The sequence below is a fragment of the Electrona antarctica genome, assembly GCF_951216825.1.
Source record: "Electrona antarctica genome assembly, chromosome: 1".
Taxonomy (NCBI): domain Eukaryota; kingdom Metazoa; phylum Chordata; class Actinopteri; order Myctophiformes; family Myctophidae; genus Electrona; species Electrona antarctica.
Genome location: NC_136806.1, coordinates 38,631,576 through 38,647,452, shown reverse-complemented (window position 1 = coordinate 38,647,452; position 15,877 = coordinate 38,631,576). Strand labels below are relative to the sequence as shown.

Sequence of the window (15,877 nt, the reverse complement as noted above, 5' to 3'; positions counted from 1 at the left end):
GCCCACCAGTTCATTAAGTATGCCTGGTTTGCCTGGTGGGTGGTGATGATCCACCTGAACTGAAGCCGCACCCACAGCTGTAGTTGTATGTATGATAAAGGGTGAGGGGTTAGGGGAGGGGCTGATAGTGTGGTGTCACTATATTACTGTTTATTTCATTGGCCCGTTTGACTGTCAAGGGTTCAGCCTCCAGGAAGAAACCCTAAATACAAAGTTAATATACCACAGACACATGAAAAACTGGAAAAATACAAAAATTGTGGCACTCCCTTTTTAAGTATTTGATGATGATGTCTGATCCCACATGATGTCACAGGGGGCTAATATAGCGGACTAACGCTACACACATAGTCCTACACACATGGATCTGAGATTATATGAAAAATATCTAGAGATTACTTCCTTGGCCTACTGGCAACTGGCAGTCTGGCACCAGACACAATAGAGGGTATGCGCGTGACATCATCATCAAAACTGGAAGTTATGCAGGAACGCCTACCGAGTGGCAAAAAGCTACTTTCTGGCCTTGACAGCCCATACAATATTAAACTCACTTTGCCTGTTGCTTTGCCACTCGATGTGCCATTCACTTTATAAGCATGCGCATACCCTCTATATACGTGATGCTGATCATGATTAGTCCACTCTCGACTTCACTGGCCTGCGAGATTAGCCGGAACAGACACACATACAAGATGGTTAGCCCCCTAGATGCCTCGCTGGGCAAAAAAAAGAAAAAAAGCACACAAAACATGAACGTAAAAACACATATAGAATAAATAAAGTAGGCTTACATTTTGATCACAGTTGCAAAACCATATCCCTGTGGCCACAGATTTGCAACTTCCAATTCAGAAGAAACTTTCCTTGTTCTCTCTGCTCTTTGCTGCCATCATGAATATGCTGCAACTCTTTGGATCAAGAAAGAACGAAAATACTATTTGCTGAATTCTGACAGCCCCTGCCTGTCCTGTTAGAATTCAGCATATAGGCACATGGGAACGCTCTGAGTCTAATGTAAAGACTGAGCAAGAGGAACTAAATCAAATCAAAGTTTTAACAAATCAATAAACAAACACAAACAAGGGGTCTACTAACGGTGTGCTTCTGGCGTCATATTGATGATTATTTTGCAAACACAAAAGTCCCTTCTCTGATGGGGTGGTTTGAAAGGGGAAGATGGTCATCATGCATCACATGTCACTATGTCTATCCGCAACTCCAGCAGGAAGGCGTCTGGACGCTTCTCAGGGTTGACAGCCAGCATGTCCTGGAGAAGCTTCCGCACTCCCTCCGACATGGAGCTCCCGCTCTTCTGAGGGATGCGGAGAACCATCTTGGGGTTCTCCAGTAATGCCTTGCCAACCGGCACAATTTCCATACCCTGCTGTATGTGCGTGCCAAGAAGTTCACGCTTGGAGTCTGGATCAATGAATGTGATCCGCTCAAGCATAGCCCAGATGATGATGCCCAGGGCAAAGATGTCGGCCTTTGCCGTGTAGTGGCCCCCCCACACCTCGGGTGCCATGTAGGAGTCTGAGCCACAGGCCGACGACAGCCAAAAGTTGCTGACGTCAACAGTAGTCCTCCTGTTATTGGCTCTAACCTGTCCTCCGCCTGTCACTGCACACATGTTATTTTTGCAGACCTTACTGAGGCCAAAGTCGGCTAGCTTGAGGACCGGTGAGCCAGACCTCTGTGAAATGAGGATGTTGTCTGGTTTGAGGTCACGGTGAACTATGTTGTTCTTGTGTAAGAAAGCCACGGCACTCGCCAGTTGACGCATGAAGCTTTTGTTGGTGTGGGGACTGGGCTGCCGTGACAAGATATACTGGTTGAGGTCCCCGCCCTCACAGAACTCCATGACGAACCACAGGTAGCATGGCTCCTCCAGGTAACCCAGGATGCGCTCACCTTTGAGTGAGGTCTCCACCAGCCGCCGGTACAGTTTGGAATTTTTATTCCCATGACTCATCTTCTCGGCCATGTCATTCCTTTGTAACACACATTCCTCAAGTTGGACCACATTTTCGTGTTTTTGGCGCAGACTCGCCATCGCCCAGAACTCAGCTAGGGCCAGCTCGACCTTTTCGGGAGTGTCACACTGGACCTTTTTAACAGCTACCCGTGCCCCGGTTTGTCGGGTGATAGCTTCGTAAACAACCCCATAGTTTCCCCTGCCAAATTCGCGTAACAAATTGTAACGTGGCGCCATAACAATGGTGTGTTCCAACAGTTTGTTTTTAAGGAACGTAATGGTGACAGGGTCTTCTTTCATGGGGACATCCGCACTGCCGTTTTCCACCGCCTGCTTCAATTCGGCCTCCGAGTTTAGCTTGTTCAACCTATTGGCATGAATAATCGATCGGATAGGATAGGATAAGACTTCATTGACTTTCAATAGCACCCTTCCCATCTTTCGTCTCCTCCGATTGCAAGTGTTCATGTCTTTTTTGTCATTTTTGTGTGTTGAGGTGTTTTTCTTAGCTTTAACTACTTTCATTCTAACGGAATAGTTTGAACTCCTGGTGTTTAGTTTGCCCTTCCTGAACATGAGATCTCTCCACCGTGTTGGTCAAATGTTTGAAAAAAGTGCATGTTCACTGCATAGCCTGCAGAATACAATTCTGTCGTACCTGTCGCACAATAAGAAATGGAGAGGTTTGTGAGCCTATATCATTTGTGGTGTAGCGTGACGCCATCGGCCTCGCCCAAATATGTCAACGCTAGTCATGGGGGTAATATACATCTTTAAATATATTAGGTCACGGGATCTATGTCATGTGTGTTATGTTTGTCACCGATGACCGCTTGGGATGTGTTGTGCCGAGTGAGAATTCTGTCGGACAACCAGTGTGCAGAACCAACAATCCATGAATGTCTGTATCTGTCGGTCTCTCTCTCTCTCTCTCTCTCTCTGTGTGTAGGGGGGAGGGGATGTACTGTAGTCATCACCTTACCTGATTGGCCTACCCATCGGCTTCATGGATTGGCCATGCAAGCTTTGAATCACGTTTGTGTTGCTGCAGGCTTATGCAACTTTAAAGTTCAGATTTAATTTAGATAGATTGAGGTAGATAGATTTTTGAGCAGTGCTAGCTGCTCCTAGCCTCGCATAGCGATACTAATATCACTGCGTGGATATAGTCTCGTCCCTCTCAGCAATAGATTTTTTTCAATCTCAATGTCCCGCCCCATATTCACATACTGGGCCCTGGTTGGTTATAGCCTGGCTCCAGACGAATCTGGTTGGCTCGTCACCACTTCGGCCGTGAAGTCCTCCCACAATTGATATAGTGGCCAGACTTAATCTGCCTTGGGCAATATGCATTGCGAACGCAGATGAAGGCTGGATATGTGAGGCTAAGCTGCTCTAACACTTGAGTATGCATGTGTGTGTAGCAGCACGAGTCTGTGTCTATTAGTCTATTTCAGTACGAAATAGGTCCATAATGACATCCAAGATGACATTTGTTCTCAGAACTGCTCCTATATAGGCCATACCTGTCCTGCACCACCGCCTTCAACACCTAGGTAGGCACCGCTGACTTCACACTGGGTGTGATTTATTTTTTTGAGGGGCCCCTATGCACAGTTTTATGCATTTGTACCACGGAGTGTGATGATTTGATTGGCTGACCATGCACAGATTGTGATGATGTATGATGATAAGAGTGCCCCCCCTTACTTCACATGAGTGTGATTTTTTTCTTGGTTTACCTATGATTCTATAACTTATATATGCATTTGATGCATTACCTCATGTTTACCTTGCTTATTGTCAATTGCTCTCGATTAAGAGCGTCTGCCAAATGCCTAAATTGTAATGTAATTAAGTAATAATTAAGTGCTATAAGAAAAACTATTGTGCAAATTAGTCAGACTACTTAGTACATTATACTTTATGGCCAATCTATGACATCATTCAGAGATTCTTTGCATTCTAAGCTAGTGAAGATAATAGATCCAATACGTTTGCATGCACTGGATATTTGGTTTAATCAGGTCAACTTAAAACGTTTTTAGAAAGGGTGGTGACTCCTCTACTACTGTGAGGGTTCATGACATCGGACTGCCACAACAAAAGGTAGAACAGTGTTCTACCCGTACTTACATTTTGTTTCTATCATCTATCATCTTTCTATAATTTTCTTATTTTTGAGCAGTGCTAACCGGCCCAACATGTGGCTTTGTGTGTAGGTATGTCCAGTGTCCACCCTGTGGCGTCATGTGGCATTGAAGTCAATGGCAAAATAAATGTGTATACATGTCTGCCTGTTTTACCGTGATAAACTAAACTTATATTTATTGAGGGGCGCTAGCCCCTCCTATATTCAGCTATTAGTGTAGATGTTCGTCTTACACAATTTACGTCATATATGTCTGAGCAAATCGGTATTTTTGGCATACACAAAGATTGAATTCCCATTGACAATGAATGGAGAATTTATGTCAGTAGTCCTTACCCATTCAAATATATGAACACCAAATTGTGTACAGTGTGGGTACAGCGATGTAATAGATCCTATTATTGATATACTGCAGGCCTATGTATTTTGAGGTGTAATCAGTCTGCTGTCAGAGGCACTTGCCCGTGGGGTGTTGGTTAGACATACCAACAGTCCTACAAAGTAACCCGTGCTGCGGGTTTTAAAATCACCCGTGGCTCCCGACATGTGTTGCGGGTTAAAACTAACCTATGCTGCGGGTTTAAAATCACCCGTGGCTCCCGACATGTGTTGCGGGTTAAACTAACCTATGCTGCGGGTTTAAAATCACCCGTGGCTCCCGACATGTGCTGCGGGTTAAAACTAACCCGTGGCGGGTTAAATATCACTTTGCCGTCAGCGTGTGGTTAGGGTTAAGGTTAGGGTTTTGGGTAAATGGTGCATTTATATAGCGCCTTTATCCAAGGCGCTTTACATAGATTGTGCATTACATTCACCCATTCACACACACATTCATACACTGATTGCGGCGGAAGCCATGCAAGGTACCAACCAGCACATCGGGAGCAATTTGGGGTTCAGTGTCTTGCCCAAGGACACTTCGACATGTAGCCAGGAGGAGCCGGGATTCGAACCGCCGACCCATGGATCATTGGACGACCTGCTCTACCTCTTGAGCCACAGTCGCCCCTCTTGAGCCACAGTCGGGTATAGGGTATTGGACTCATGACTGTAGGACTGTTGGTATGTATAACCAAACACATGGACCTGCAAGACCCGTTAAGCTTACGTAGGATTCACGATGACTATTTTTATGTTTTGATGTATTACCATGTTTTTTTTTACTTACATTCTGTTTGTGATTTGTGGCATTTTTTGTAAAACATCCCACTAACTTCGAAAGCCGATTACGGCCGAACGATATGGACTATCAAAATCCTGCCTATGGTGTTTTAATCGGATAGGTCGAGAGATCATATTTACTTTGTGACATTTGCACAAAAGCTGTAGGTGTGTGAGCAAAACGTGTTTTGAAGAAAAGTCAAAATGGCGGAAAATCTATTCTATAGGCGGGGCCTATATGGGGAGATGCGTCATGACCCAAGGAATCCAGGGAAAGAGATTTTTTTATTTTAAGACCGAGTTATAAGGAGAAATGTATAGCGCCACCATGAGGCCGACTGATGTAATAATTGATTACATTACTCTAACCTCCCCTCCAAGTGTTGTAACTGTAGCTCAGATGGCTTCTGAGAGAAAATGACTTAATGTGAGTTTTCTCATTTTCCCATCGTCGATGGGAAATTTTAATTCACTAATAAATTAATTATTAATCAATAATTAGTTAAATTGAAACAAGGGCTTCGTTAAGACCTCCGTAATATTATGGTGTGAAAAGTCGGAGCAATTGGTGCAACCAGTGAGGAGCTACGACAGTGTTTCAGACATTCATTCATTCAGACATTGAGTGAATTATAGTTAGATTAGATGTGTCTGAGCAAATCGGCTATTTCTGTCATACACAATTCCCATTGACAATGAAAGGACAATTTTACATACCGTATAGTGTGAGCAAATAGGCAAAGTGTCTAATTTACATGATGATGTACGATGATAAGAGCGCCCCTCACTTCACACAGGTGTGATTTTTATCTTGTATATCTCCAGGCTCACACCATAGTGATGTGTTGTGAATTGTGATCTTGATCGGCTATTTTCACTATTTTGTTTTTATTCGCAGCCAAAGGTCATGGCTATTTGGGGTTCCTTCAAGTGAACCACTGTATGAAACACAACACACCACTACAAATTCAATAACATGGTGGGAGTTTGGATGGAAAAATCTAATTTTCAACGTCATTACACCAAAATGAAGACTAGAGTAATCAAACTGTTGCACAACAACCATTAGGGGGAAAAAGGCAAACCACAAACATTTTGGGGGGGAGTGCAATGAATTTTGAGAAAAGTCAAAGTCATGTTGGAGCTATAACAACCCACTTATAACTCTTGAACCGTGTAGGTAATACATTTCGTTTTGCCCTGGATTCCTTGGACCATGATGCAACTCCACATGTCATATATCATTTGTGCCTGACTGCATTTTCTTCAAAACACACATTTTACTAGCCCTAAAGATTTTGTCTTATCCCTGGAGTCATATGATTAAAACATAGGCCCATCAGTCAGATTTGACTACTGACTCCCAAAGTTTGCGATCTGCCCCAAATCCTTTGCACAGATTGAGCTGGGGCATCTAAACACAGAGCCAATGAGCTGGGGCATCTAAACACAGAGCTGGGGCATCTAAACACAGAGCCAACCACAATTCTACTTACACACATAGAGATAGAGGGCACCACAAATGACTGTTGCACACACATGATGTTTCCCAAATGCAGGCACAAATGCTCTTGTGTGTCATGTCATGTGACAATGACGGTCAAACAAGGTTTTCATACTCCATCGTTTGCCTGTAATTAGATTCACAAAATTGTGTCCGGGGCCTATATGTTACGAAGGCATCTGACGCGGCCCTGGGTAGGCAACCCAGCCTGGTGGAGATCTGCATTCAGAGGAGTGCACATTTCTTTTTCTTTTCTATATCATACATCATCATCATACATCACATTCCGTGCTCAGACAATCAATTCATCACAAATGTCATTCGGCCAATCACAATTTGTGTCCTCCCTTTTCTGTCTTCACTTTTCCTCCACCCTCACTTTTATCTTCAATATGTAAATCTGCTCAGCCAATCGCTATGGGGTGATCAGCCAATCACAAGCCAATGTTTGTAATCACACAAACCAGGAAAGCTCGGCATAGCTCCTCAAAGTCACTGTCACTGTAGTGTAAACTAAACCAAAATGCTGTACTGGACGCAGTGACGGATCAACCCCTCCTATAGGGCCGTGGCACTACACCAAATGAAAAGGGCCCACGTATATGCATGTGATTCGCGCCTGTGTAACACAATCAAGAACGACACTTTATAATGAACGCACGTGCGTTCAGCGCACGGCCGTGTACAAGGCCACCACCAGCACAATCGCTGCTGCTCCCAACTGGATCTGCTATGTTTGAGTCTCCTCCCACCCAGAGCCTTAGATATAGACAGAGTTCCGCAAACTGCGTTCACTTCATGGGGCCAGTCCAATGGCGGCTCTCCTACATAGACTACGCATTGAGCGTGGGGACAACCAACTGGGCCAAGTCCTGGACCGGAAGTAGGCATAAATGCATTGGACTCAGGCAACAGCCCAGCTTTAATGATCTTAAATCCCTTATTTTAAATTGTTTTGTAGTAATAGTACAACATAAACATTAAAGAGACTTTAGTTGTTACTGTACAATACTTTAAAACAGTTGTCATGTTGCACACATGGTTAAAATAGCTCTTGTTTGCGCCGCCCTCGTTGAAAACAATGTATTTCCAACTAGCTTGGCTCAGTTCAGGCTGCATGAACAGCACTCGAGCACTCTGTTTCTGCCCTCTCTATATCGTAACTCTTCTATTAGATGGCTCTGCTCCCACCGAGTGGTTGAGAAACTGTTGGACGACCAAAAACACTAGCTGGGGTTCCTGTGGTGTGTTACATTGAAGTTGGTGACCTATGAATACGGTTTAGACGGAAGCAACAGCTGTATAATTTTAAATAGTTTCACACAGGGCCTTGCAAGATGCAGGCTGTGGCGCTTAAAGGGCCACTTCACCCCTTTTGCAACCAGATGTTATTTTAATGATGTTTGGGAGACAAAATGGCTTCTGAGAGCCATCTTGCAACACTTTCCTGGGGTTTTTATGTGGGTAATATGTGTTTTTAGATATTTGAGTATTTCAGTGTCCATGGGCTCCATGATGTCATGGACACTGGGCTCACTTCCTTCCTGGACTACAATTCCCATAATGCTTTGGTCCACTGCTCCTTGTGGTAGGGGGAGGGCTGTCTTACTGAGACAACATGTAGTCCAGGAAATAAGTGAGCGGTGTCCATGACATCATGGAGCCCATGGACACTTTGAAATTCTGAAATATCTAAAAACACATATTACTCACATAAAAACCCCAGGAAAGTGTTTCTTGTCTCCCAAACAACATTTAAATAAGATCTGGTTGCAAAAGGGGTGAAGTGGCCCTTTAAGCGCCACAGCCCGCATCTTGCAAGGCCCTGTGTGAGACTATTTAAAATGATACAGCTGTTGCTTCCGTCTAAACCGTATTCATAGGTCACCAATTTCAATGTAACACACCACAGGAACCCCAGCTAGTGTTTTAAAATAAGATCTGGTTGCAAAAGGGGTGAAGTGGCCCTTTATTTCCATTGTTTCCATTGTTAATCCGGGCCTGACTGGACGGGAAGAGGGGAGGGGTGGAGCTTGGTGGTCATTATAGTTCACAAGTTACCTCGTCCATCCGCACCTTCAGCTGGAAGGCATCAGGCCTTTCCTGGGGGTTGACAGCCAGCATGTCCTGAAGAAGCTTCCGCAGTCCCTGTGACATGCTCCTGGTCTTCTGAGGGATATGAATAACTCTATTGGGGTTCTCAAACAGTGCCTTCCCGACGGGCACAATTTCAGTGCCTTGCCGTATGTAGGTGCCAAGGAGTTCACGGTTGGACTCTGGGTCAATGAATGTGGTGCGGTCAATCATAGCCCAGATGATGATGCCCAGGGAAAAGATGTCGGCCTTTGCTGTGTAGTGGCCCTTCCACACCTCGGGTGCCATGTAGAAGTTTGAGCCACAGACAGACGACAGCCAGTAGTTGTTGACATCAACAGCATTCTTGTTGTTGACTGCAACTCTTTTGCCACCTGGCACTGTGCACTTGTTGCCGTCTCTGCAGCCTGAACTGAGACCTGTGCAGATTTTGCTGAGGCCAAAGTCAGCTACCTTGAGGATCGGTGAGCCGGACTTCTGTGAAATTAGGATGTTGTCTGGCTTGAGGTCACGATGGACAATGTTGTTCTTGTGTAGGAAAGCCACAGCGCTCGTCAGTTGGCGCATTAAGCTTTTGTTGGTGCGGGTATTTGGCCGCTGTGACAAGATATACTGGTTGAGGTTCCCGCCCTCACAGAACTCCATGACAAACCATAGGTGGCATGTCTCACTGTTGAGTACAGTTTGGTAAAGCTTGGTAGTTTTATTCCCATGACTCATCTTCTCGGCCATGTCATTCTTTTGTAACACACATTCCTTAAGCTGGACCACATTTTTGTGTTTCTTTCCCAGGCTCGCCATGACGCAGAACTCGGCCAGGGCCATCTTGATATTTTCAGGGGTGTTGCACTGGACCTTTTTAACTGCTACCCTGGTTCTTCGGGTGATGGCTTCGTAAACAACCCCATAGTTTCCCCTGCCAACTTCACACAGCAAACGCGGCATGTCCACGTCCCGCCTCCTGAGGCGAATTATGTCCCTTTTGGATCGAATAGGATAGGGGCCGAGAAAGCTTCTCATCTTTCTCGGCCTCCTCCCATTGCAAATATCCATTACTGAAACTAGTTTGTTTGAACTTGCTGACTTCAAAGTTTAGTTTGTAGTGAACGTGAGGTATCTCGCTGTGATTTCAAAATTCTTAAAAAAATAAGGTGAGGGTAATTGGCCAACCTTGAAAATATATTCTGTATGTTAGACTATCTTTTGAATTGTGCCAAAATACCAAACCTGCCACACGATCAGAATATTAACATAACAAGTCATTCAGCTTTATATCATGTAGAGTGACATCAAATAGGTGTCAACCCTGGTGAGGTGGATGTGCATGCAATGTTGCCATGGTAATTATTATGCCCATAGTTGTCCATATACTGTATGGAGCTGGCCTGTTCTGACATCACAACACTCCATATTTGGGCATGCCTGACACAGAACTCCATAAGCTGGCCTGTTCTGACATCACACCACTCCATATTTGGACATACCTGACACAGAACTCCATAGGAAAAATCATACCCGGGTGAAGTGAGAGGCGCTCTTATCATCGTACATCATCATCTCACACCGGCCAATCAGAATGCCTGTTGCCACAAATCTACGTCATATTTGGCGGACATTTGTGGGGACAAGATGACGTAAATTTTCGGCATTTAATGTTTGTGTTGCGGACATTTTGTGGGGAAAAGCTGTAGGAGAGAAACATACAGAAATCTCCATATATGGGCATAAAAGGTGGGTGGAACAGGTATTCTGCATTTCCGGTTGTCCAGAACCAGCACAAACGCCTCATTTGGCATGCTTGACAAAGAACTCCATATATGGGCATAAAAGGGACACATTAATAATAACTGGTTGAGGCATGCATTTCCGGTTGTCCAGAACCAGCACAAAACCCTCTGCCCGGGCTCTGGACCTGATCACCCCTATATCTCCATATATGGATCTGGCCTGTTCTGACATCACAACACGGGCACCGCTCTAGTGGTACTGAAGTCACAGTACAGCCATCGCAGTGCTGACATCAGGTGACTGACATCATAAACTCGCCTTGAACTACTGAGCATATGTCCATATATGGACATGCCTGACATCACAGTAATGACATCACAGAGCTGCATCATAGATGACTGACATCATCAACTGTCCTCAACCTACTGCACATTAACTTGGGCAATGCTAGGAACGATACGCGCAGTCTTTCCCAATTAGGGAGCTGTGGAACACCAATACATTTCCCTAAGGACAATAAAAGTAACTGTGAACGTTCCGGTCCAATGACTGGGAGGTGGGTGGTGTGACCTATCAGTTAGTTCACACATTCAAAGATGGATATCTGTGGGTCTGTGAATGCTGCAGTTCCCACGAACATCATTGCTGCTAAGACAGCTGAGGTTCAAGCCAATCAGGTCAACTGGCAATCCTACCTCCAGGTTCAGAGGACTGTGAGTTTGTTAAGAAGTTTGTGGGGGCTCACTCTGAGGAGAAACAGGCCATTCTGACCAATAAGGACATCAGTATGCAAAGACGTTTCTGAACCTGATGGTTCAAATCTCCAAGGAGCACACGGTCCAGTACATCCTGACTCTGATTGATGACACTTTGCAGCAGGAGAAGAAACTGAGGGTGAACATCTTTATTGACTATGCCAAGAAGACTAAGAACACTGCATGGTCCTACTTTCTTCCAATGCTGAGTCGCCAGGACCTATTCACTGTCCACATGGACCTATTCACTGTCCACATGGACCTATTCACTGTCCACATGGCCGCAAGGATCACAGCCAGGACCTATTCACTGTCCACATGGACCTATTCACTGTCCACATGGACCTATTCACTGTCCACATGGACCTATTCACTGTCCACATGGCCGCAAGGATCACAGCCAGGACCTATTCACTGTCCACATGGACCTATTCACTGTCCACATGGACCTATTCACTGTCCACATGGACCTATTCACTGTCCACATGGCCGCAAGGATCACAGCCAGGACCTATTCACTGTCCACATGGCCGCAAGGATCACAGCCAGGACCTATTCACTGTCCACATGGCCGCAAGGATCACAGCCAGGACCTATTCACTTGTCACATGGCCGCAAGGATCACAGCCAAACTGGCCACCTGGGGAAGCAACCTGATGGAAGGAAGTGACCTCAACTACTACTTCAATTGGATCAAGACTCAACTCAGCTCACAAAACCTACATGGTACACGCCAAGAAATGAGCACTGGAACAGGGACTGTTTCCCCCAGTGAAAGCTCTCAGTATATCCACTGTGTGGCCGGGTGCCTCCAGCTGATGCTCAGGGTTAACGAGTATCGCTTTGTCTGGGTGGAGGCTGATGGCTTAATCTGCCTTACTACTGTTCTAAGCAACAAGTGTGACTTCCAGCTTCAGTACCAGCTGATCTTCTGCATTTGGCTCCTGGCCTTCAGCCCCCAAATCTGTGAGCAGCTGCGACTCTACAACGTTGTGCCTGCCTTGTCCGGCATATTCCAGGACCCTGTTAAGGAGAAGGTCACTCGCATCACTCTGGCCACCTTCCGCAACCTCCTGGAGATGTCTGCAGAGAAGGAGACGTGCCAGGAGTATGCCCTGGCCATGGTCCAGCGCAACGTGCTGAAGCAGTTGGAGATCATCAACCAGCAGAAGTACGATGACAAAGACATCAGAGACAACATCAAGTTCCTGCTGGAGCGTCTTGAACAGAGCATGCAAGACCTCACCTCCTTTGATGAGTACAGCTTTGAGCTCAAGTCTAGCTGCCTGAAATGGAGCCCCGTGCACAAATCTGAGAAGTTCTGGAGTGAGAATGCCGTCCGTCTGAACAAGAACAACTATGAGCTCCTCAAGGTCTTAACCAGGTTGTTAGAGGTGTCGGATGACCCACAGGTCATCGCAGTGGCAGCCCACGACATTGGAGAGTACGTGCGACACTATCCACGTGGCAAACGAATGATTGAGCAGCTGGGCGGAAAGCAACTGCTGATGAACCACATGTACCATGAGGATCAGCTGGTCCGCTACAATGCCCTGCTGGCTGTGCAGAAACTCATGATTCCACAACTGGGAATATCTGGGAAAACTGGTCTACTGATCAGCAGCAACAACCCCAGGCCGTGGTATCCAGACACTTAACTCTTGTGTATGATGTGTCAATGTGTGGATAATCAATGTGCATCATTCATATTGCTGTTTTAATGATAAAACTGTACGTGTGTGTGTGTGTGTGTGTGATTATGGTTACTGCGCTAAGTTCTCTGACAGTGGGATGGATACAATGGGTATTGCTTACCAGAGGGGCATGCGTCCAACAGGCATCATTCTCAACAGTCATTGGGCTAGTAGTCATGAAATGTGACATGACAGAAGAACAAGATCGCAGATAATACAAGCAGGAAACAGGCTTTCTCACAGTGTGGCTGGGCTGGCATCTCCCTTATAGATGAGGTAAGACGCTGCTCAATACATCCATGAAGTATTCAGACTATGTCCCAGTTTGAATATAAGGAGCCAGTTTTCAGGTTTCTAGATGCCTCCCTTGGGAGATTTCCAGGCACGCCCAGCTGGGAAGAGGCCGGTGGGATTACCGGTATATCTCCAGGCAGGCCTGTGATTACCTTGGGATCCCAGGTGACAATCCCAGGGTAACGTTGTAAGGGAAAGGGAAAGTCTGAGGTGGTTTGGCGGTTTGGATAACTGAATAAATGAATTTCTAATGAGTTGAGACTTGAGACTATTCACTCGTCACTGTTGCACTTTTTTTGTACCAGTTTCATTTGGGATCCTATGTCTAACTGATTGAGCTGTTCATACCACCTGCATGTGAACACACCATGCATAATTGCTTCACTGAAAACCACTATCACAATCAAAACCTTCCAAAATTATATTGAAAATAGCCTATGGTCACAACCGTGTGCTCATTGTGAGCTTGATTTGCTATTAAAAATAGACATTTAATGGTTTTTATGTTAATCTGTAATCACGATCACATGCCCAAAATTGGTAGCCCAGGGTTTCACTAGAGGTGGGGGCGGCCCTCACACCGCCGATCCGACTGATATGCCCATATGGAGATCTCTGTCAGTCCTTGTCCCTTTTATGCCCATATATGGAGGAGATCCCTGTTGTCATCAGTATATGGGCACGCCCCCTTTTGTGCCCATATATGGAGCTGACTTATTTGTATGTGGCTGATGCCATGACGAGATTGACGACACAGTAAAACAAATGCATCTGATCAAGTACAACAAGAATCACTAAAAAAAGATGACAACCGGAACACTCAGACAGACGCTCTGAGAAAATACCTCAGAGTGGAAATAGGGGGCGTGGACAGGAATACCCTCTATATAGTTATGATTGAGTCATGGTGACATGAGCGTGGTCAGAGGTTCGCCGTCCGCAGTCCTCCAACAAGTAACAAGTCAGTAAATGGGCAATAGACTAGGAAAAGGACGTGCCTATTGTAAAACTTTACTTATAATACATAAAGGAGTACAGTACAGTTCTGTTCAGTTTAAGAGCATCATTAGATCTGTTTCATCTCTTAAGGACAGGGGGTCAGAAGTCATGAGACCTATTGGCATTATCATCACAAACACAAAACATAGCAATATGAAAGACATGATTGATTAATACAAAAACTATGCAACAGAAGCTACATCTATCTCCTCATATGTCAAAAACAATGTCAAGCAAGCAATAATATAATGTAAAATGGTAGTGCTTGAAAGTGTTTGCTATAAGGGACCGAGACGCCTTTTTCACAGCAATTGTATAACCTAATATATATAAAAATGGGCACACACAAAAGACGTTTTCCCCAAATCTATCCAAAAAGGCAGTACATTCTTCTCATGGCAGTCTGTTTACTAACGATACTGTTCATTTTGCCAAGAAATAAAAATAAATGTTCCGTCCCAAAACTGTGGCTAATTACAGAAACAACTGAGCAAATCTGTCTCACCTGTCTGAATTTTAAAGGACATTACCTACAGTATCAACAATTTGACCATTTGATAAATGACATTCTTTCATTGTTTCTATAAAACCATGTACATTTCAATTAAAAACAAAGAAACAGATAGTGTGAACAGTGAGTAGGAAAATAATGTCCTGATTACAGCTGAATTCCAAATTTTAAATGACTTTCTCGCCAGACACTTTAATGAAAAAGGACACCACAAAACATCAGCTTTGCCATCCGAGTTTAAAATGTCAAACCGTTTGCCAAAAGCACAGTGAAATTTTAAATGCCAGAAAAATGCCACTTAAGTAAAAAAAAAAAAAGAAAAGAAAAAAGAAAAAGAAAAAAGAAAACCCAAACCACAAAGAAATATTCAGTACGAGTCATGATGTCAACAGAACAGAAGGTAACTGAATTCTGAAACACCCTGGCATGTTCACAGTCTGAGTGTGAGAACCAGCCACTGATCCAGAAGCTGCCTAACCAAACAACATTATTATTATTACACAGTAAAATCTTCAGTGTTCATTTAACCATTTGTAAATCTTGAGTGTACAAATGTAACCATTTGGTTACATATATCTACACTCTCTCGGTTAATTTAACTATTTATACTTTGTTGCACACCAGTGTCACAAGACTAAAATAGCTGATCTACAAACTCAGATGACACGTCGACAGATAGATCCCTTTTGGAAAATATATTTGAATACCTTCGCTTTTAATGACAGGCCCCAAATAGTGACGCCAGGTTGAATGTGGTTCACTCCGAGGACTTCACTGTGTATAATACTTGGCTTGTGTTCATTCCAGTAACTAACATTAAACATAAGAGATGTGAGCAAATGGTCATCTCAGACAGAGCTGTCTGGGGTCTAAAGGAATACAGCACAACACTCAAATTCATAAGTATAAAACTCTACTTCATAAAACTCTAGAGGACTTATGCCATAAGTCAAAATGTGACCTGTATTGCTTGATTATTTACCAGATATGTACATTGAAACACACCG

General features: G+C 44.4%; 2 protein-coding genes and 1 pseudogene across 3 annotated transcripts; 1 reads left to right on the top strand and 2 right to left on the bottom strand.

Moving 5' to 3' along the window:
• Window positions 1-1,186: 1,186 nt before the first annotated feature.
• LOC306920936 (serine/threonine-protein kinase 35-like) lies at window positions 1,187-2,215 on the bottom strand (the record flags this gene model as incomplete). Its single annotated transcript, XM_079497932.1, has 1 exon — window positions 1,187-2,215. One exon carries the CDS (start codon window positions 2,213-2,215, stop codon window positions 1,187-1,189), a length of 1,029 nt encoding a protein of 342 aa, XP_079354058.1.
• Window positions 2,216-8,838: 6,623 nt separating this feature from the next.
• On the bottom strand, window positions 8,839-9,834 carry LOC306920257 (serine/threonine-protein kinase 35-like; the record flags this gene model as incomplete). Its single annotated transcript, XM_079496956.1, has 1 exon — window positions 8,839-9,834. One exon carries the CDS (start codon window positions 9,832-9,834, stop codon window positions 8,839-8,841), a length of 996 nt encoding a protein of 331 aa, XP_079353082.1.
• A 1,379-nt stretch (window positions 9,835-11,213) lies between these two features.
• LOC306920250 (V-type proton ATPase subunit H-like) lies at window positions 11,214-13,062 on the top strand (annotated as a pseudogene). The gene is made up of 2 exons: window positions 11,214-11,589; window positions 11,963-13,062. The product of its transcript is annotated as a V-type proton ATPase subunit H-like (transcript).
• The last annotated feature ends 2,815 nt before the right edge of the window (window positions 13,063-15,877 follow it).